The 21,159-nt window shown below is 45.0% G+C and overlaps 1 protein-coding gene and 1 pseudogene across 1 annotated transcript in view; one reads left to right on the top strand and one right to left on the bottom strand.

Annotated features, from left to right (window-relative positions):
• Positions 1-21,159, top strand: part of LOC147435985 (uncharacterized) — an 84,119-nt gene that overhangs the window by 55,875 nt on the left and 7,085 nt on the right. Inside the window, exons 2-10 of the mRNA XM_086488890.1 lie at positions 12,524-12,635; positions 12,857-12,936; positions 13,132-13,154; positions 13,293-13,374; positions 13,455-13,603; positions 13,754-13,907; positions 14,161-14,268; positions 14,359-14,472; positions 14,589-14,649. Coding sequence (XP_086345016.1) covers positions 12,524-12,635; positions 12,857-12,936; positions 13,132-13,154; positions 13,293-13,374; positions 13,455-13,603; positions 13,754-13,907; positions 14,161-14,268; positions 14,359-14,472; positions 14,589-14,649 — 883 coding nt within the window. The remainder of the gene's footprint in view (positions 1-12,523; positions 12,636-12,856; positions 12,937-13,131; positions 13,155-13,292; positions 13,375-13,454; positions 13,604-13,753; positions 13,908-14,160; positions 14,269-14,358; positions 14,473-14,588; positions 14,650-21,159) is intronic.
• On the bottom strand, positions 4,035-7,538 carry LOC147435986 (uncharacterized; annotated as a pseudogene).

The following is a 21,159-nucleotide window of genomic DNA, read 5'->3' as shown; positions in this document are numbered from 1 at the left end:
TTGAATTGGACCCACGTTGTTGGGGCTTGACCCTCGTTCAACAATGCTAACCACCATTGAAGCGCATTCCCTTTCAAGAAAGTGGCAGCCTTGCGTATCTTTGAAGATTCTGTGAAGTTTCCTCCAGCATAAGCTGCATCGAACTGCTGTATGAAGATCAAAGCCTTCAATTGGTCCTCAGTTCCTCTAAAAGTTTCAAACTTCACTCCCTGCCCACCTTCCTTGTAATCCTTAAGCTGACTCAAAGGAGCCACATTATCATAAATAGGTGCCTGTAACAGTGGTGCTCCATGATTGTTCATTCCAGCACTCGCATCAATTGTTTTACCTGTCATATCTGCATTTTTATGTATGGCTGCGAAAAACCAGCCATACCAAATTGTGTTCCAGGCACTCGAAATTGGCCATAGGCACCTTGAAAACCTGGTTGGACACCCATGTTCGCGTACGTAGGGTTACCCATGCCTGTTTGCATTGTCCCGAACACATTCCCTGGCATATAACCCGTGGAAGGTCCAGCCATAGCTTGAAACACTGAACCACCTCCAAAATAACCAGGATAAGTATTAGGTAATGGAAGGGTCTGACGCATAGGGTGTTCATTACTCCCTCGACCATTCACAAACGGTTCCTGTCCAGCTAAAGCAAGCTGCTTTGGATCATTGGACACCACTAGTTGCTCAACCACATGGGATTTCCCTCGAGCATCATGAGTCCTCTGCGCATTGGAAATCTCCTTTTCCTGCAACGGCTCAGTCATGCCCTGTGTAGGAGGCTGAAAACCCTATGTCGGAGCCTGTAAGAACTCTTGCATCCTTGGGTTATTAGCCAACTGCTGAAACATGTCCATGCAGCAACGCAGTTGAGTTCTAAACAACCTGTCCTCTTCTTGAAGAGTTGAAGGAACTTTCTCTGTGCCATGTGAGGAAGATCCCTCTTCAGGTACTTGGTCTCTCTTCTCTGCCATAACGACAAGCTCTGTGTTGCTTTCACCCACAACAATCCACGCTGCACTTTTTGAAGAAAAAGTGACTATCCCGTCGATGGAACCATATAACCGGCCTGTACAACATAGAGGGCGGTACTATTTCAATTACCTGTTAACTTTACACAGAGCACTGAGAAGGGAAGAGAACACAGTTGCGTCGAGCGACTAGAATGTCACTGCGCACACGAGACCGACACCCTGTAGGCCCCAAAGACTGGCGCCCCTTTCGGTATTTCTTTATTCAAATTAAGGTAGACGATCCGACCACTTAGCACAAGCTTTCACAAAGCTGTCCAAACCTAGTGAGGGCTGAAAATGCAGGTTTTCGTCCTGATTTTGGCAGCATAACGGCGCAAAAACCCCTGTAGGTCAAAAGCACCTGTCTAGGACGGATTCCCTCGCTATCTGGAAGCTTTTTGGTGAGCTTTTTGGTAATTCCCTGTTTTTCACTGCCGGGTGTACAAAAGCCTGTACACGCATCCCAAGGCTCTCACGAGGCTCCCCCGGTGTTCCCTTGCAGTTTAGGTGCGAAACCCTAAACCTGCAGAAAAACACAGCAGGCTGTAATTCACTGTTTCGGATCGTTTTTAGCGGAGTGAACACGCCTACGCGTGTCCCAAGGGCTCCGGCACACAATGGGACAGTTCCTTTGTTAATTGGACGAGTTTTCACGCGAGAAAACTCTCTGAACTCGCAATCTTTCGCGATGGAACTGTGCGTACCTGTGGGGGATTAGCAATTAGCTAATCCGGTTCCTGTTCAGAAGGCTCTTGCCTTGGCAAACGCGCATAAACCCCCAAAACTGTACACGTTCATATGAGTAGCCCAACTAGTGGGGCATTACCATATGTGCCAAAGGGGAGAGAGAGATGCACGAGAGCAAATCATCGTGCTACATGAGACAAAGGAGAAGGCAAGCTTTCCATTAAAGCTGTAAACCTGCACCCACTACTCACACACACACTGTAGCTCACTTATGAGTCAAATCAGCCTCCTCTCTCAAATTGGGCGCCCCTCTTGCTGATGGAAGTGGAAAACTGCACCAGGAGCTGCCATGTGTCTAGTTTGCCCCTTTTGAGTTAATTCTCTAGTTCCCACTAACTTATAAAGTTATAAGTGACTTTCCGAGTGGCCTAGACTCCATTTGGCGCACACAAGCCTCCATACTCATCAGAATTCAGTGCTAACTGGCCCGACTAGTCCCAGACTGACCGACCCAGACTCCCGCTGTGAGAAACCTATTCGGCCACAGCCGTTTCACACTGGCCATGCAATGTCCACTTGCACCTTTTTAAGGGTTCCGGGGAAAACAAGTAAAAATAATAATAAATAAAAATATATAGTACTTATTTACGGAAGGCAACAGGAAAAATACACCTTCTGGTGACAACCACTACGTTCGTGCATTTTGTTTCAAGAATGATGCTGCCCTCCTGATCTTGGAGTGCTCTGAGTAGCACGCTACAGAGAATGCTTTGTCAAAGTGCTGAATAAAGGCTAAAGCCTTTGGAGCATCTCGAAACCCTGAAAAGGTTTCAAACTTTATTGCCTGTCCACCCTCTTTAAACTCCTTGGTCTTTTTGCCCTTGTCCTCGAGAAAATCATATTGATTGGCTCTATAAAAGTGCTTCTTCTTTGCATAAAACATGTGATCATCGGAGTCCAAACTGTTCAGAGGAGGATGACTCCTCAGTAGAACTGGCAGAAACGGGTCGGGATCTGCTCTTCTTTGCCGCCTTCTTGTTTTTTCCAAAACTGTGATTCTTGCTTCGCTTCTTGCCCTTTTCGTCCTCTTGAGATTCACCAGCGATCGATGCTGGATCTCGTGTGATTTAGCTCTTTCTGAGGATACACCCACACTGTGTTGTCTTAGCCCCCCATTTACTTCACCCCCTACCCCTTACTCATATCCTACACAAGCCTAGCTAGCTGCTTAGCTCACATCTAGCAGCTTAGGATTCTATAGTATTTTTATTTTGTCACTAAGACTTTGTACCAGATTCACCACATTGTAACTCTCTGGTCTCATAGGTCACTTTGGCCTTTTGAACTTTGAAGACGTTAATATAACATTTCATTTCATTTCATCTCTCTCTCTCTCTCTCTCTCTCTCTCTCTCTCTCTCTCTCATGATACGTCCGAGGAGATGCAGAGGGAGCTGGACACTACGGAGATGGGCCTATCTAGACTATCATAGGATGTGGAGCATATTGAGTATGGACGGTACTATGGGGAAGGTGAAGAAGAATCCTACTAGGTACCTCTTGTGATGGCGATGGAGAAGAAGGGTAGAGTGAATCAGGAGCAGCCCACGAAAGTGGTCCAGAAGGAGACCTAAAGGTCCAAGGGCCATTCACATTTGGGCCCTTGGACTCAAGGCTTAAAATGCCTTTATAAACATTATTCCCTAACAACCTCCCACCTATAGGCAATGTGCCTTGGGAGATAAAAGAATCAGCTAACTATGGTACATCAGCTTACTATACACTTACTCATTCAACCCCCATCATCTGGCAACAATATGCAAACCTATTTGCTGGGAGACTCTTGGTCAGAAGATCTGCAGGATTGTCATCTGTATGCACCTTGACAAGGGTGATAGCCTTGTCCTCAAGCACACTCCTGATAAAGTGATACTTCACCTCTATGTGATTTGTCTTGGCATGAAAAACATGATTCCTTGCAAGCATAATAGCACTCTGACTATCACAATGCAGCACAGGAACCTGTGACTTGATGCCAAGCTCTTCTACCAAACGCATGAGCCATAAAGCTTCTTTGCTTGCCTCAGTGGCAGCCACATATTCAGCCTCAGTGGTAGACAAAGCAATACATTTTTGCAGTCTAGAAATCCAAGAAACTGCACCTCCTGTGAAAGTAAACACATATCCAGAGGTAGACTTTTTGCAATCTGGATGTCCAGCAAAGTCTGCATCTGTAAAGCCATACACAGATGTCTCACTCTTTCCAAAACAAATGCATAAGTCTTTAGTGCCTTTCAAGTATGCTTCCCAATGCTTTTTGCCAGGGTTACTCATGTACCTGCTCACCACTCCACCGCAAATGCAATGTCGAGACGTGTGGCAACCATAGCGTACATTAAACTGCCAACAACTGATGCATAAGGAATCTTGGCCATTTCAGCCCGCATATCATCTGTCTTTGGGCAATCTTGTGCAGTAAGTTTTACATATGGAGGCAACGGAATACCAATTGCCTTTCCCCCTTCCATATGAAAACGATGCAACACCTTATCAATGTAATCTCGCTGAAATAGATACAGACGCCTGTTGGGTCTATCTCGAGAGAAACACATGCCCAAAATATGATTAGCATTACCAAGATCCTTCATGTCAAAGCGTTTCGGTAAGCTTTGTTGTAATGCATTCAACTCAGTGACATTTCTACCTGCAATAAGCATGTCATCAACATACAAAATCAGCAATAGAAGACTTCCATCTTGGCCTCTTTGGTATACAGATAGTGATTGGAATTACATCTTCTGTATCCCTGAGACCTCATGAATGTATCAAACTTGTGATACCATGCACGTGGAGACACTTTCAAACCATACAGGCTCTTCAAGAGTCTACAAACTTTTTTCTCTTGCCCCTTTGACACAAAACCTTCTGGCTGCGTCATATAGATTATCTCAAGCAAATCACCATGCAAAAACGCTGTTTTTACATCCATTTGCTTTAATTCCATATCTTGAGAAGCAACCAGACCCAAAACAAGTCGTAATGTGGCAAGCTTTACGACAGGAGAGAAAATCTCATCAAAGTCAACACCATGCTTTTTGCTTGTACCCTTTACCAAACGGGCCTTGTACTTGGAAGAAGCATCAGATGTGACCTTTGTCTTGTAAACCCATTTACATGGCAGAGCCTTTTGCCGTTTAGGCAAATCAACCAAATCCCATGTATGGTTCTTCTCCAAAGACTGCATTTCCGAAACCATTGCTTTGAACCATTTCTTACTGTCATCATGTTGCATAGCCTCTTATAACAAGACGGCTCACCACTATCAGTAAGCATGACATAGTCCAAAGATGGTTCATATCTATCGGGGGGCCTTGTCACCCGAGTAGACCTACGCACCCAATGATCCATAACAGGTGGGTTTTCAGCCTGTAAGTCATAAAAAACAGCAGGCTGTTCAGTTGGTTGCATCACATCAATGGGTTGCCTATGGCCATCAACCTGTTCCCCAACCTGTGGTGCATCAATGGCAATTTCTTGGGGCTGATTTTCAGCACCATTTTCAACATGCATTTGTTGTTGAACATTGGGCCTTCTTGGCTGTCCATAAGTCACATCTTCACGAAAAACAACCTGCCGCACTTCCTCGACTCTTATGGGCTGTTTATGCATGCAATTTTCATTGAAGATGACATCATTGTTGCGTGTGATTTTCCGCAATGTGGGATCCCATAATCTATACCCATTTCACCATCCTCACCATATCCTAGGAAAATACATTTGCTAGACTTGGGTTCAAGTTTGGTGCGCAGTTCACTCCGGATGTGAACATAGGCCTCGCATCCAAACACTCACAAATGTGCATATGAGGGTGGTTTGCCGGACCACACCTCCTCAGGCACCTTTCCACCCAAAGTCTTACTCGGTGAGCGATTAATCAAGTGAATAGCTGTTTGCACAGCTTCTGCCCAAAAAAACCATGAGGTAATGCAGCATGTGACAGCATACTCCGAACTTTCTCCTAGATAGTCCGGTTTAACCTCTCTGCAACTTCATTCTGGGAGGGATTAAAAGGAGCAGTGAACTCTCTTTTAATGCCTTTAGCAGCACAAAAGTCAATAAATGCTTTTGATACATACTCTCCACCGTTATCTGAGCGCAAAGACTTAAGCTTCTTACTAGTATGATTCTCAACAAACACAAAAAACTTCTTAAAAGTATCCAAAACATCACTTTTAGCACGTATTGGATACACCCACACCTTACGTGTAGCATCATTGATAAACGAGACAAAATACTTCTTTCCCCCTAAGGACCCCCTAAGGACAACTGGGGCATTTCACATACATCGGAATGGATTATGTCTAACTTGTCAGACTTCAAAGAAAGAGATCTTTTGTGCGGTGTTTGAGTGTGCTTACCATAAATACAGTGCTCACAATGAGAAAAATCAGCATACCTCAAACGCGGCAAATAACCACAACGAGACAGAGTTTCCATTCCTCTTTTACTCATGTGTCCCAACCTGCCATGCCACAAAGAAACACTCGGTTGCTCGGTTACAGTGACAACATGGTCACGCACACTGGATACGTACAAAGGATATAAGGTGTCCACTTTGCAGCCCTTGGCTACAATCTGTGACCCTCTACATATCTTCCACTTGCTATCACCAAAAGTGGTGTGATAGCTTGCATCATCCAGCTGCCCTGAACTAATCAAACTCTTCTTGAGTTGTGGCACATGACGCACTTTATGCAAAACAAAGGTCATACCATCTGCAAAAGAGAACTGCACACTGCCAATTCCAGCTATATCACATGCATAATTATCCCCCAAATAGACAGTGCCCAAAACCTCTCCTGTGTACTGAGAAAACCAATCCTTGTGAGGTGTCACATGAAAAGAGGCACCTGAATCAAGGATCCAAGTATGCATGTCCTCACTAGAACCCATAGTGAGGGTATGTGCATCAAAAGAAGAGGCATTGAGTACACCAATGCTGTTGTCACTGTCGCAGCTACTTGCAACATTTATTTCCTCAATCAAAACATTGCTCTTCTTTGCATTTCCCTTGTCCTTTGCATCTGTTTCAGCACCTTTGTTTTTCTCTTTCTTCCACTTGAAACATCCGCGTATATAATGCCCTTTCTTACCGCAATGGTGGCACTCAATATCTTTCCTGCGAGATTTGCTGCGTGCCTTGCCCTTATGGTCAAACTTCTCCCTCTGTTGGGACCTGCCCCTCAAGTGCAATGCATTAGAAGAACCCTCAGTGGTGTTCTTCTTGTTCATCTCTTCCATCAGGAGAGAACTCTCTACATCCGCATATGTAAGTGTTGCACTCGAGCTACTGAGAGCTGTCCAAAAAATATCCCAACTCTCGGGCAATGTGCATAGCAGAAAAGTGGCTTTGAACTCTTTGTCAATCTCAAATTTCAGACTTGATAGTTGGCTGAAAAGTGAGTTGAACTCATTGAGGTGCACTGACATTTGTGTGCCCTCCTTCATACGGAGATCTATAAGCTTCTTGAGCCAGGAAACCTTACTAGCAGCACTCTGCTGTGCATACAAATTGTCCAATCTCTTCCACATGCTCCATGTTGACTTTTCGTTCTCAAGATTGAACAAATAAGCTGTCAGACACTAGCATAATCGTGGAACAAGCTAACTCATCCACTTCCTCCCATTCCTCATCCGACATGTCAATACGTTTCTATCCTTGCACTTTAATCGGTTTTGCCTGTTTCTTTTGCAGCATCACGTTATAACATCCATATCGCAAAGTTATGGGCCCCTTCAAGCTTCCGAATGTGCAAAAGATTGCCACTTTCACTGCTTGAAGCCATCCCAAGTGAGTGCAAATGCTAAAACCCTGATTTGGCGACTTAAACACGCCCAAATGTGCGCAAATAGGCCAAAAACAGCCTGCTGTACCAGAAAAACAGCAATCGATTCACTCAAAATCAGTCCAAAACGGCTTACATTCACTGCTAAACCCTTAGCAAAGGTTTCCACAAGGTGTAATACATCTATTGCTTGCTGAAATTCACTGTTGTAGTGCAAAATTCAGACCTGTGAACACCTGTTTTGCTGAATTTTCAATTTTTCTGACCGATACTAGTGGAAATGCCTGTAAGAATGACCTGTGAGACTCACCCTACTGAAATTGTGTCGAAATGACGTCGAAATTGGTCAATTTCAGCGAAAATTGACTGCTGTTTGCCGGTTTTCGAAACCCTAATTTTGCGGAAATGGTTAACGTGGGTCTGTTCTACACTATGAGGTGACTCCTTTGCGACAAGTTTGAGGCAAATTGGCAGAAATCCCTGCGCGTAGCGAGCAAAATCAAAATTCTGATCTATGCTCGCGAGATGGCTCTTCTGGGAAACCCTAGGCTCTGATACCACGTGTGGGGAAGGTGAAGAAGAAGCCTATTAGGTACCTCTTGTGATGGCAGGAGCAACCCACGAAAGTGGTTCAGAAGGAGATGGCATGGAGAGAAGGGAATTCAGAGAAGGGAATTCATACGATTTGGGAAAAACGCCCTAATTTTGAGTTTGGGACTATCTCTTTATTATATGAGTAAGTGACCTAAAGGTCCAAGGGCCATTTACATTTGGGCCCTTGTACTTGATAGACTTGGGAACTGCACACGGCCTGGCCATCTTGAATGGACTACAGAGAATTCCCGCTGCGGGAGGTTTTACATGCTTTCCACACAGACATGGAGCCAGCATAGTGGATTATGTCGTGGCACAGCCGAGCTTTATCTCTAGTATCCAGGACCTCATAGTTGGACCTAGACCTGTTGGGGTGCCAATAGGTCATGCCCTTGTATCGATGACCATTTGTTTCCAGTCTAGTGTAGCACACATGCCACGAGCAGCATCCCCTATTCGCTACACCTTTAGCAAGAGACGAACTCTGTCTACACAGACGGGATCTAAGGACGCGTGTGCACTGAGGGGCCGACCTTTGGAGGAGCTCACTACTATATTGACACAAACATTGCATGATGCAGCAACAAAGGCTTACCCACACACACAGCCTGGGCAGAGGAGACGTTCTGGGAGCATGACCCAGAACAGCTGGTATGATGAGGAGTGCCGCGAGATGAGAGCCAGACTTCAGAGGGAGGTGCTTTTGAGGGACCTCACTCTCAGACAGTCTCAGATTGCCTTCCCACGCCTAGTGCGGCGGAAGAAGAGGGTTTTTTTTGGCTTGGCTAGAGCAGGACTTGTATCAGCTAGTCTTGAGTCAGGACTCCGGTGAGGCATGGCGACTCTTTCATGAGCGCTCCCCCCCTCCCACCCCTCCTGCCATTACTTCTACAGAGGCTTGGGGCCAATATGCATCATCTCTGTACACAGTTCCTAGATAGCCACCTCTTCCCGATCTCCTCGAGCCATGCCCACACACGTGTGTTTTTTTCACCGCTGTGAGGGTGAAGAAGGCCATTGATAGGATGAGAACTGGGAGAGCATATGATCATGATGGCTTAGTGGCTGAGCATTTTACACATGCCAGGGACTTGCTCGCAGAGCTTCTAGCAATAATGTTCAACCGTGCCATGTGTGAGGACCCGCCTGTACTTGGAATCTATCTACTATAGTACCCATCTTCAAGTCAGGAGACCCGATGGAGCTTGGGAACTATCGCACTATCATGATTGGACACACATTGGCACGGTTGTACGCATCCATTTTTGAGCAGCAACTGAGCAGATGGGCAGAGAGGGAGGGCATACGTGCAACTGGGCAAGCAGGGTTCAGGAGAGGTTTGCCCACATTCTGACACTAAGAGCCATTATTGAGGTGGACAGATCACATGGGAGACGGATCTATTGTAGCTTTGTGGATTTCCGCAAAGCTTTTGACACAGTGCCCAGAGCTAGATTGATGCGTAGACTACAGGAGATGGGAGTACCCACATAGCTGGTTTGGGAATCATGGCATTATACAGATCAGGGTGGGGCATGTACGCACTCCAGAAGGTCTATCTACATTGGTTCACTCCACTATCGGGGTGAAGCAGGGCTGCCTGCTCTCCCCTACTCTATTTGGTATGTATGTGGATGGGGTTTTTGACTATATTGAGAGAGATGGTGATAGAGGGGCACATGCAGGGACATGGATTCCACTATTGTTATATGCTGATGATATTGTATTGATCTCCGACTCTCCTGAGGGGATGCAATGTCACTTGGACGCATCGCATAGGTTCGCCCACGACGGTGGTTTGTCTCTCAAACTTGGTAAAACCAAGGTTATGGTGTTTAACACCACCCCACAGTGGATCAGAAGAGCAGCACCCACATTCATCTATGGACATGAGACAGTGGAGTATACAGATGCTTACACCTACCTTGGGGTGGTCTTTAGTGGACCAGCATTCTCATTGAGGAGAGCAGCAGAGACAAGACTGACCAGAGCCTATGCAACATTGGGGGGATTGGAGAGGATGTGTTCACAGATCCAGTTTCAGGAGCCTCGGACGAAGCTCTAGCTTTTTGACACCCTGGTGGCTTCCGCATTGCTCTATGGCGTTCAGATATGTGGGCCCTCTTTGGACCATCATCAGAGGTCGGGTCACACTGATGGATGGAGAGACATGGAGAAGCCCCTGGTCTCTATGATCTCGCGACTCATTAGAGGCAAGGCTTCAGTACCACATGACATTATTCGAGCAAAGCTAGCTACCCCCCCACTAGTCGTTGAGGCGCTCACCAGATCAGTCTCCTTTATACACCGCTTATGGGACCTCCCTAGAGATAGATATGCCCGCCTAGCACTTGAGTCCTCTCGACAGTTAGCTATGCACGGAGATACAACATGCTGGTATGGGGAGATGACATCATGGTTTCAGGGACATGGATTCAGCATGGATAGATTGCCCCCTTTCCAGTACTCATTGAATGCACCCTCTCTGACTCTTACATAGTCCTAGATCACCCGGCTCACTCGCCAGGACCTGACTCAGCTTGATACTAGGAGGACTTGCAGCGGCACATGAACTGGGCACGAAGATGGCTTTCTATAGAGAGCATCTTCTCCAGCTCACTGAGGATGGTTTTGTGACGAGCCCCAGATACATGGACACCCACTTATCTCATGGGATACAATGCGCTATTGGCCAAATTCGCACATCTTCACACCAGCTTTGGATCGAGATTGGTAGATACAACGGAGTACCAGCAGAGGCCAAGACATGTCCCCATGTCACATGGAGCCAAAGACAGAGTTGCACTACACATGCCACTGCCCAATTTACTATGAGATACGAGGCCGCTTTCACTGCCTGTTCAGGGAGGGCTTTGGACCACTTTCTAGAGTCATGGGATATGAGGATCAGAGATGTCTGGGACTCTTTTTTACTCGAGCTGCGCAGACACAGAAGAAAAAGAAGAAGAAGAAGAAGAGAGTTTTAACGTTGTAGGAAACTATCCCAAGAGACCTTAAAGATCTATCTGACGAGGAGAGTTGAACTCAAGACCTGTTATTCAAGAGGGAAATGGCATTACCAATCTACCACACTTGGGTGATAGAAAGAGAGCTGGTCTCAGAGACGGATCACAGACTTCTTTAGAGCAAACACTGAGCGGCAAGAGGAGCAGCTACCACAGTAGAGCTCATATTCTCCGTATACCAGAGGCATGCTGATCGATCGAGCAACCGAGCTTGAGAGATCCAGACGCCCACGACGGCAGAGGGACTACTTAATACCGTCAGAGACTGTAGCAGAGGATCCGGGTCACTTTGGCCCGACATGCACACCGCCCGATCAGACTACTGACCATGGAGGAGATTGATGAGATCCGCTAACGACTGATGATGGATCTGCTATGATTTAGCTCTTTTGAGGATTGTTCACCTTGCTCAACTTTTACCACACACATACCCACATTGTGTCATAATAGCCCTCATTTACTCCTCCCTTGTGAGTATCATACGCAATTCCCTTCTTTAGTACCTTTTCTTTTTATTTTCGGTACTCAGACATTGTATCAGATTCATCGCATTGTAACTTTTTGGTCTCATAGGTCATTTTGGCCTTTTGAAGATGTTAATATAACGTTTCATTTCATTTCTCTCTCTTTGAAGTTTGGCAGTTATACACCCGGGAGACATGCATTACACCCAGACAGCCTCTTCCATCAAGGATGCCATATCACCGAGGCTCCGAGCACTTCACGACTAGAGGATGTCCTCATCGAGCGGCTAGGAATTGCTCTCACTTGTGCATGTAGTTTCACGTCCATTAGAATTAGAGCTCCATTACCGTCATCTCTCACACACATGTATAGACCCCCCCATGTCAGTCTATTTTATTTTGTAGCATCTTCATTTTCAGCACTTTTGTCCTTTTTTTCTGGATACCAAGAGGACACACATGTATGTCGCTCTATCTCATAGGCCAACTTTCGCTCTATCTCATAGACGTTAATAAAGCTCGCTCGCTCGCTTTCTTTCTTTCTCTCTCCCCTTTCTCCGCGTCTGCTTGTGATCTCTCGAAGGCATGCAGAAGAAGAATTAAAACTGCACATGTGGTGTGACATATGCAAAATGTTCAACTCTGTTGTGCCGACTCCCGAGACGCGTTAGTCACAAAAGCGCAAATAGGCCTTGCAAGCATTACCTAATCAATATTGTCTTCCCTGGAGCCCAGTGATTTGTCCATAACGCACTCAAGCTATTGGGAATACACATCAACCTAGGGTCATTAAACATAGATCTGTTTCACAGCTGTAGAATGCAATAAGTGCATTTCAAAAATTCAGGGACAAGTCAATGCAACTAAATGTTTCTCTCTCTTTTTTATGTATGTTTTGTAGACGGAGAAGCTACTTCTCTACGGTGGTGCCATACATGAGGCTGGTGCTGTCAAAGCTAGACGAGCGGCTAGGCATGCCACTTCTGATTGGATGGAACTTGAAAAACAAAGAGGTCTGTACCGTGTATTGTTGTTCTGATTTCATGTTTAGATTTTGAAGACACCATACAACTGTGAAAATTAGAATCTCCATAAACTAAGGTTGTGTTTTCTGTTGAGTACCATGCAGTTGCTATGTTAAAACATTGTGTGGTAGCAGTTGATTATGGTTTATTTATTATCTTAGTGAGGTGAGCAGATTTTTGAGATTTAGGATGCTGCCTTCTATGTGCAGGGATTTCGATCACATCCACGGCTCTAGTTTTCGAGACAGACGATCATCAAATCACTTTGTTAGACACACCGGGACATCAGGTCTCCCTCTTTATGCTTCTTTTTTTGCTCCCTCTATGGGCTGGGTAGGATGTGTTTTAGCAATTGAAGTAGCTGGTTCATGTGGAAAAATGCGGGAGAAGGTAGATGCCTGTAGTCACATTTCTTTCACGTGCTTGTTTTCACTAATGCAAGCCCTTTTTGTACCTGTAAACATCTTCAAGTTTTTATTTGCAGGACTTCGGTGAAGACACATACCGGTATAGCATTCCTTCAAAAGCATGCTTCTCTTATTCACATTCTTAATAAGGCAGGCATTACATGTCTTGAAATCAACCCTCTGGTTTAGACTAGGTCTTGTGCCATGAAAATCTAACTTATTGAATTATTGAGGTCAGTACTTTGGCAGCTGCAGACAATGCAGTTATGTTGGTGGATGCAGGAAAAGGTTTAGAGCCACAAACAAGAAAACTGTTTGAGGTCTGTTTGCCGTCTCATAGTGCTGTTGTTTTCTACTGTTGACAAATACAAATCATCTGGTTTTATCTGCATTGCAACAGGTTTGTCGAATGCGCAAATTGCCAATCTTTACTTTTATCAACAAGATGGATCGCCCAGCATTGGAGGCATTGGAATTGTTGGATGAAATCGAAAAGGAGTTCGAGCTTTCTACACATGCAATAAATTGGCCCATTGGTTCTGGTGACAGGTTTGTTCTTATCGTCTGACCATGATGCAGAACTTTGCAACTTTCTTCGTCTTTCTCAGGCGAATCCCAATTGTTGACCGTTTGCATCACCATGTCCTTTTTAAAGGCTTGTAAAGGCACAGTGTTGATGGTCAGAGGTCTTTTTGGCAGGTTCATGGGTCTATATTATAGGCCAAAGAATGAAGTACACCTATTTGAGAAGGATCAAAGCCACGGCAGTAAAGAAGCATCTGTGCAAGTTCTTCCCTGGGGTGACCCTTCTCTACAGACAATAATACCTGAGGACCTCTATCAACAATTGGAGGTCTTAAAGTTTTTCAGCTCTATCTCAATCTAAAGAGTTTGAGGAGTCCTCAAACGACTTGAATTTTGGATAATGTTCAAGCTCTTGCTTGAAATGACTCTTTGCTACAGGAAATAAGTTGAGAAGGTCTCTAGCAATAGCAGAGTTTGAACATTATTTATAAAATGTTAAGTGTTTGCACAATGGTTAAATTACAGAAGTTTTGGTCTTTGCACGGTTGCTCATGATTCAAGTATGTACACACTAACTACAGGAGGAGATTGAGCTTCTAGAGGCAGTTTCACAACCACTGGAGCTGGAGAAGATTCATCAAGGGGAATTGTCTCCTGTCTTTTTCGGGAGCGCCATGAACAATTTTGGAGTAAGTATGCAAAGAGTCCACTCTATCAGTATGATAGCCATAACTTGCCATCAGCTGGCATCAGTTATTATGATTAATGTAATTCTGCAGGTGAAGCTTTTTCTTGAAAGTTTCTTGAAGTATGCACAGCAACCTATACCACATGCGGCTGATGTTGGACTTATTGAGCCTGATTATCCAGAGTTCACTGGGTTTGTTTTCAAGGTGTAGGCTGATCAAATATATTCTTCTGTGCTGTTTAAATTTGTGCTTAAGTAAGTTTATTCTGGCTTTGATGTGTTATGTTCTGTATTAAAGTTCTATTTAATTCTTTTTGGCAGCTACAAGCAAACATGGACCCGAAGCATCGTGATAAAGTTGCTTTTGTTCGTGTTTGTTCAGGTCAGCTATTTTTCATGAAAACAGAGTACAGGATGTTCATATTGAGAAAATGTGCTGCTCTAAGCAATTATGCTTGTGTTTTCCAAGGTCCACACCTCTTCTCTTGGCGATTGCACGCCTAAATAGCTTAAGAAGTGCCAACATTTTTTTCTTTAGATAGGGGAGAAAGGGGTTCTGATTTTCTTTTGTCAGAGATTGTAGTTGTAGGGTGGTTTTAGTGTGTGTAATTGTTGGGGTAAGCTTTAGGTTATGTTTTGTGTGGGAACTCTCACTAGGCTATACGAAAGTGGTGATTGCTCCTCTATCTGTGCAGTGTCTGGTGTGAAGATTTCAGTAATCTGTCTCTGGGATTGTCTCTCTTGAGAGCTCCTCAATAAACTGTCTCCATGTCTGTGTAACTCAAGTAGATACAGTCCAAGACATCTCTGGTCCTGATAGCTCATGTCTCTAGAAAAGGTCCGAAGCCTTCTCTAAATGGACGGTGGAAGCGACCCGGTATTTCGTAATAACTATGCATTGACATATATAATGCATCTCCGTCTCTGGCTGTGTATGGCATAGGCGGCATATCCTGCTGGTTGCTGGTATCCCTCCGAATATACCAGTCTCAATCTCAAGCTGGTGTGAGGATGTCCGTATCTAACCAATTGCACACCGTAACCTATGAGATAGATGTGTATCCATATAGCTGGGTCGAATCACAATCCCATCCCCTGTGAGTTGGAGAAGATTGTTTTGTCCCCCTGTAAAGCTAACTGTCTAAAGGACTCAAGGGCCAATGTGGCACATCTGTCTCTGGTAGTATCCCATGAGTTGTGCATAAAGGAGACTGATCTGGTAAGCACCTCTATCTCCATGGGGGGGGCTTGCTAACTCCGCTCTAATCATCTCATCTGGCACAGAGGCCTTGGCTCAATCGCGGAGATTTCATAGATACCAAGGGCCTCTCCATACCTCTCCACCCATCCTGACCCACAGAGGGTCCCCAAACCTGAACCCCATAGAGCATAGTTGAAGCTACCAAGGTATCAAAGAGCCAGAGATTTGTTTGGGGTTCCTAGAACTGAACCCGTGAACACATCCTCTCCAATCCTTCCAAGGCCGCATACGCTCTGGTCAGTCTAGTCTCTGTTGCTCTCTTCAAAGAAAACCTTGGCCTAGTGAAAACTACCCCAAGATAAGTATAGCATCTGTGTACTCCACAGTCTCCTGACCATAAGTGAATGTAGGTGCTGATCTCTTGATCCACTACGGTGTGGTGTTAAAACTCCATAACCTTGGTTTACAGACAATCCACTATCCTTTGCAAAGCTGTGTAATGCATCCAAATGTCGTTGCATACTCTCCGGTGAGTCACAATATCATCAGTATATAACAACAATGGAATCCATATCCCTGCCAGTTGGGCACCTCTGTCACCCTCTCTGTCAGTGTAATCAGAAACCTCATATATATACATACCAAATAAAGTGGGGGACAATGGACAACCTTGTTTCACTCCAATAGTGGAGTGCACTAAATCAAATATCCCCTCTGGAGTGCGTACATGTCCCACCACTGATCTGTATAGAGCCATGATCCCCCAAATCAACTCATTGGGCAATCCCATCTCCTTTACTCTGGGCATCAATCTGGCTCTAGGCACCATGTCAAATGCTTTGCGGAAATCCACAAAGCTACAATACATTTGTCTCCCATGTGCCCTACCCTCCTCAGTGATGGCTCTGAGTGTTAGAATATGGTAAAGAGTGGAGAAGTCTCTCCTGAAACTGGCCTATCCCGTCGCCCTTATGCCCTCACATTTTGCCTATCTACTCAACTGCTCCTCAAGGATAGATGCATACAACCGTGCCAATGTGTGCCCAATCATAATAGTGCGGTAGTTTCTAGGCTCTGTAGGATCACCTGCCTTGAAGATAGGCACAATAGTAGACAGTCTCCAAGTCTCAAGTAGGCCCTTACACATGACACGATTGAACAGAACTACAAGAACCTCGGTCAGCATATCTCTAGCATGTATAAAGTGTTCTGCTACTAGACCATCATGATCATATGCCCGCCTGATCCTCATCCTGTCAATGGCCGTCTTTACCATCTCAATGGTAAAGAAGGCACTCGTAGATGGGCATGGCTCAAGAGGATCTGGAAGGGGTGTCTGTCTAGGGACCGTATATAAGGATGTTGCATATTGACCCCACACATCAAGGGAAGTAATCACTGGGGGAGGGGAGTGCTCATGAAAGAGACGCCATGCCTCTCCTGAGTCTCTACTCAAGAACAACTGGTATAAGTCTCGCTCCATCCGAGCTAGGAATGCTTGCTTCTTTTGTCGCACAAGGGGCCAGAAGGCTATCCGAGATTGTCTGTGATTGATGACCCGTAGGAGAAGATCCCTCTGAAGTTGTGCTCTCGTCTCTCTGCACTCCTCGTCATACCAACTGTTCCGAGGCATGCTCCTAGGACGGCGTCTTTGATCAGGCTAAGTGTTTGGGTATGCCTCTGCTGCTGTATCATGCAATGTCTCAATTAGTAAAGTGGTGATCTCCTCCACTTAGAGTCCTGGCTTGGTTGCTGTACATAGATGACCATAAATCTCCTCTTTATAAACAAAGTCAGTCTCTGGTTTAAATGTATAGCGGGTATGAGTCCTCCTACCTGACACATGAGTTGTACTTTAGTGAAAGGAGACCGAAAGTGTCAAACGAGCATGATCTCCACTGGTTTGTGTCGTACTATGAAATCCTTAATGCAGGGGATAAATCAACAAGCTCAGCTGTGCCATGACATAGTCCATTGTGCTGGCCCCATGCCTATGTGGGAAGCAAGTAAACCCAGTTGTTGTGGGAAATTGTTGTCGGCCATTAAGTATGGCCAATCCATGTGAGGCCCCCATTTCCATCAGATATCTTCCGTCCTCAGTGTACTACTCATCTTGTGAGCGTCTGTGAAGCCCCATATCACTGATATCTAGCTCTCTCAGTATTTCATCTGAGGTATCATAAAAAATTGTCTAATGATTTCTCGTGCGGGCATTAAAGTCCCTCAAGAGAATAATGTCACCATCTTTGGAAAACTCCCATACATCCTCGTCTAATGCAGAGAAAGGGGTCTGGAGTCTGTCCTCTAGGTGCGGCATACACTGATGTGCTAGGGGCAAAGTAACATATAGCAATGTACAAGAATATGCATGTCTCAGCCCTCAATCTCACCCACTTGTATCTGGCTTGATCATCTCTCCGAACAACGTGCACAAGCGGCTATAACACCTCTTTGAATAGGACTCCTACTCCTCCGTGACCCTTTGTTCTGAGCTGTGATCTTGTCTCTGCTACAAAACTTGTCTCCCACCTATATCGAGTCACATGTGGCATAAGCTATCCTGGTGCCTAGTGTGTCTGAGTAAAAGACGATGTCTCTTCCCATAAAGCTGTCCTCAAATGCCCCTACATCAAGACGAAGTCACACACACACACACACACACACACACACACACACACACACACACAAAGCATTGATCCTCTATCTTGTAGCCGTTGACACAGTTGATGCATGTCTTTGAGGTCGTAGACTCATCATTCATTGGTTGACACATGGGATTTACATATTCTTTACTTGGAATGTCAATGGCTTGCATCACACTAGCATCATGGTCCCAGACAGAATTTATTTTGTAGAGATTTGCATTCTCATGTAGACCGAGATGTGGATATACTCCTTGTGTAGGAGCGCAAGTTATGTATAGACACTTATTGTAGATGCAGTAAGTTGTTACCTTGGGATTCTCATACATTTTGGGAAACTGCGATTGGACAACAATATTCTAGCAGTGGTGTATGCATTTCTATGGGACCCCCTTGGCACCATTGTGGACGTGACCATGGTACTTTAGTACATGGTAGAGCAATGTGGATTACTATAGAGATTGATGATACCCTTGGTGTGATGTGCATCTACACCCCAACTTCAGCTCATGGGGGGCCGAGTTTTGGTACCAGATTGTTAATGTATTGCCTATTGTGGATTCGTGGTTGTTGGCGGTGATTTCAACAATGTAGAGACCACTAAGGACTTGTGAGCCATTCTGCCCCGATCTTTACCATATGTATTACTGTGTGAGAGAGATGCTTGGGACAGATTCCTTTTTGCAGTTTCTAGTACAAATGGCATACTTCATCTGTGGCTCGCACACCACAGACACTGCAGTTTTCGTGGGGTTTTAGAAGGAAGTCGGGTCGTCTGCTCAAGCGACTAGATAGATTATATGTGGGCCCTTGGGGAGCATCTTGGCCTGGAGAGGATGACAGTTCTTTTTGTAGTTCTGGGATGCTCTCAGCCCCACTATGCTTTCCGGTTTACAATACATATTTGACACAGGAGAGATGCCTGCCTCTTATGTGTTCGGGACTTATATCTCTTATACCGAAAGACAGAGATACATCGTCCCTGTGACAGTGGAGACCAATCACTCATGTCCTCCGTGTAAAAGATCTATGCTCACATGATCAACATGCGCTTAAAAACCTTTATGCCTGATCTCATCCATGCTTCGTAGACAGGTTTTGTGTAGGACCATTGTATTTTGGATAATATCTTCACTTTCTATGAGGCTATTTAGAGGATGGGTTTCCCCTTGTGGCGGATCAAAGGTGTATCTGCATTATACCGTACTACTTCTAGCGCTGTCACAATTAGAGGCCATATTGGACGGTGCTTTCATCTGTCTAGTTTAGTTCAACAGGGATGTCCCCGGCATCCTACTTCTTTCTGTTTTTTGTTGAGGCCATGTCTCGATTCTTGCGCAGCAGAACACCACAATCAAGAGGTCTTGCTATGCCTTTGGCGGATTCGCCAGATTTGCTAGATCAGGAGTATGCAAACGATACTATGCTCTTTGTCAGATACGACATACCCATTTTGGACAGTCTACAGGGTGCTCTTACAACCTTTTGTTTGGCTAGTGGTGCTCTCATCAATTGGCACAAGTTTTTTTGTTTTATTGTAGGAGTGGATGATGCGGATTGTTAGTGGGGTGCGCAGCATAATTTCCCTCGGGTACCTAGAGGCTAGACTTGCAGATATTTGGGTTTCCATGTCGGCATTGATGTGTCATTTGAGCAGCAGTTTGCACCCGTGCTGCAGTCTATCAGGAAGAAACTTTGCCATTGTTCATCCTTGCATTTATCTCTGGCTAGCAGAGCCCTTGTGGTGAATCAGGTTCTTCTTGCGACGGCTTGGTTCACCACATCTTGCATGACTCTTCACTCAAGAATCATGGCGTGTTGTACGCAACTTCTTGTGGGGTGGCCTAGATGGCTTTAGAGACACTCGACCACGAGTCCATTTGGCATTGGGACACAATCATTTTGCCTAGAGAGCAGCGAGGACTGGGGATTATTGATCCAGAGATGCAAAGCAAGGCATTGCTTGCAAAGCTGACAGTTCGCGGATTGTTTCTAGGGGTAGATCTAGCCTTGGAAACAGTTTTACACCATGCTTTGTCACATACATCTCCTTGTTTTGGCTCTCTAGATACTACATGTGTTTGGCACCCGACCATCAGATTCATCTTTATAGATGTACCCTTGGATACATCTCATTTGTCATCATTTATGTGCTGCTTGCTGCAGATTTGGAAGGAGTTACGTCTTGTTTTGATTCGCCACCCGCCTTCGTGTATCGGGGAGGTAGCGAGGCAGCCCCTTGTATGGAATGCATATGTAAGAGATTCAGAAGGCCGTCAGTTAGGCGAGAGGACACGCATTGACTGGGCTAGATGGGATATTGGGCCAGGAGGCTCTTTACACCGTTATGTCAGAAGCTTCCTTGGTTGGGGCACAGGTGATTGGAGCTACCTACGGGATCCTCAAAGGGGTTGTTGCCCATATGAGAGAGATTGATGAGGCTATTCCACCCAATGGTGGGTGTACTTCGATACTCACTCGAGAGACCCGATTGTTGCTCAATAGGAGAATCTCGTCTTTAGCATTGTGGAGATTGGCCATCATGAACGTCACATCAGATTGGAATTTCGGGGTGAGGTTTCGCCTGATCATCAGCTGATTTGTTGATGTGCACACCAATCTGCAAGAGGATTAACTTTTTCCAAATATTCCATTCTTTTCTTTCATACATCTTTGGGAATTTGGTTGACTCCGGGAATCACCAAGAAATGGTCAAACAAAGGCTGAACTTTGGTTATTTTTACGAAAGAACCAACCATTATTGCAAAAGGAGGCTAGGGAGGTTGATTAGGAAACTCTCAAGCACCATGTCTCATGATTGGTAAAGTAGAGAGAGAGAGAGAGAGAGAGAGAGAGAGAGAGAGGCCATAAAATTGTAGAGTGCATGAGCTACTAAACGAGAAATGAAATTCAATTTACATTTGCAAACAGCCTAAAAGAACTATGGACCAAAAAATTACATCATTGTCATTTGATCCAAAGGTCTAATACAAAAGAAAATGTGAAATACAAAAGACAAGGTAGAAAATACTATAAATGTGAACAAACG

This window comes from Adiantum capillus-veneris, chromosome 18, assembly GCF_014529385.1.
Source record: "Adiantum capillus-veneris isolate H3 chromosome 18, ASM1452938v2, whole genome shotgun sequence".
NCBI lineage: Eukaryota > Viridiplantae > Streptophyta > Polypodiopsida > Polypodiales > Pteridaceae > Adiantum > Adiantum capillus-veneris.
The sequence above is the reverse complement of the archived record's forward strand: the minus strand, read 5'-3'. Positions and strand labels throughout refer to the sequence as shown.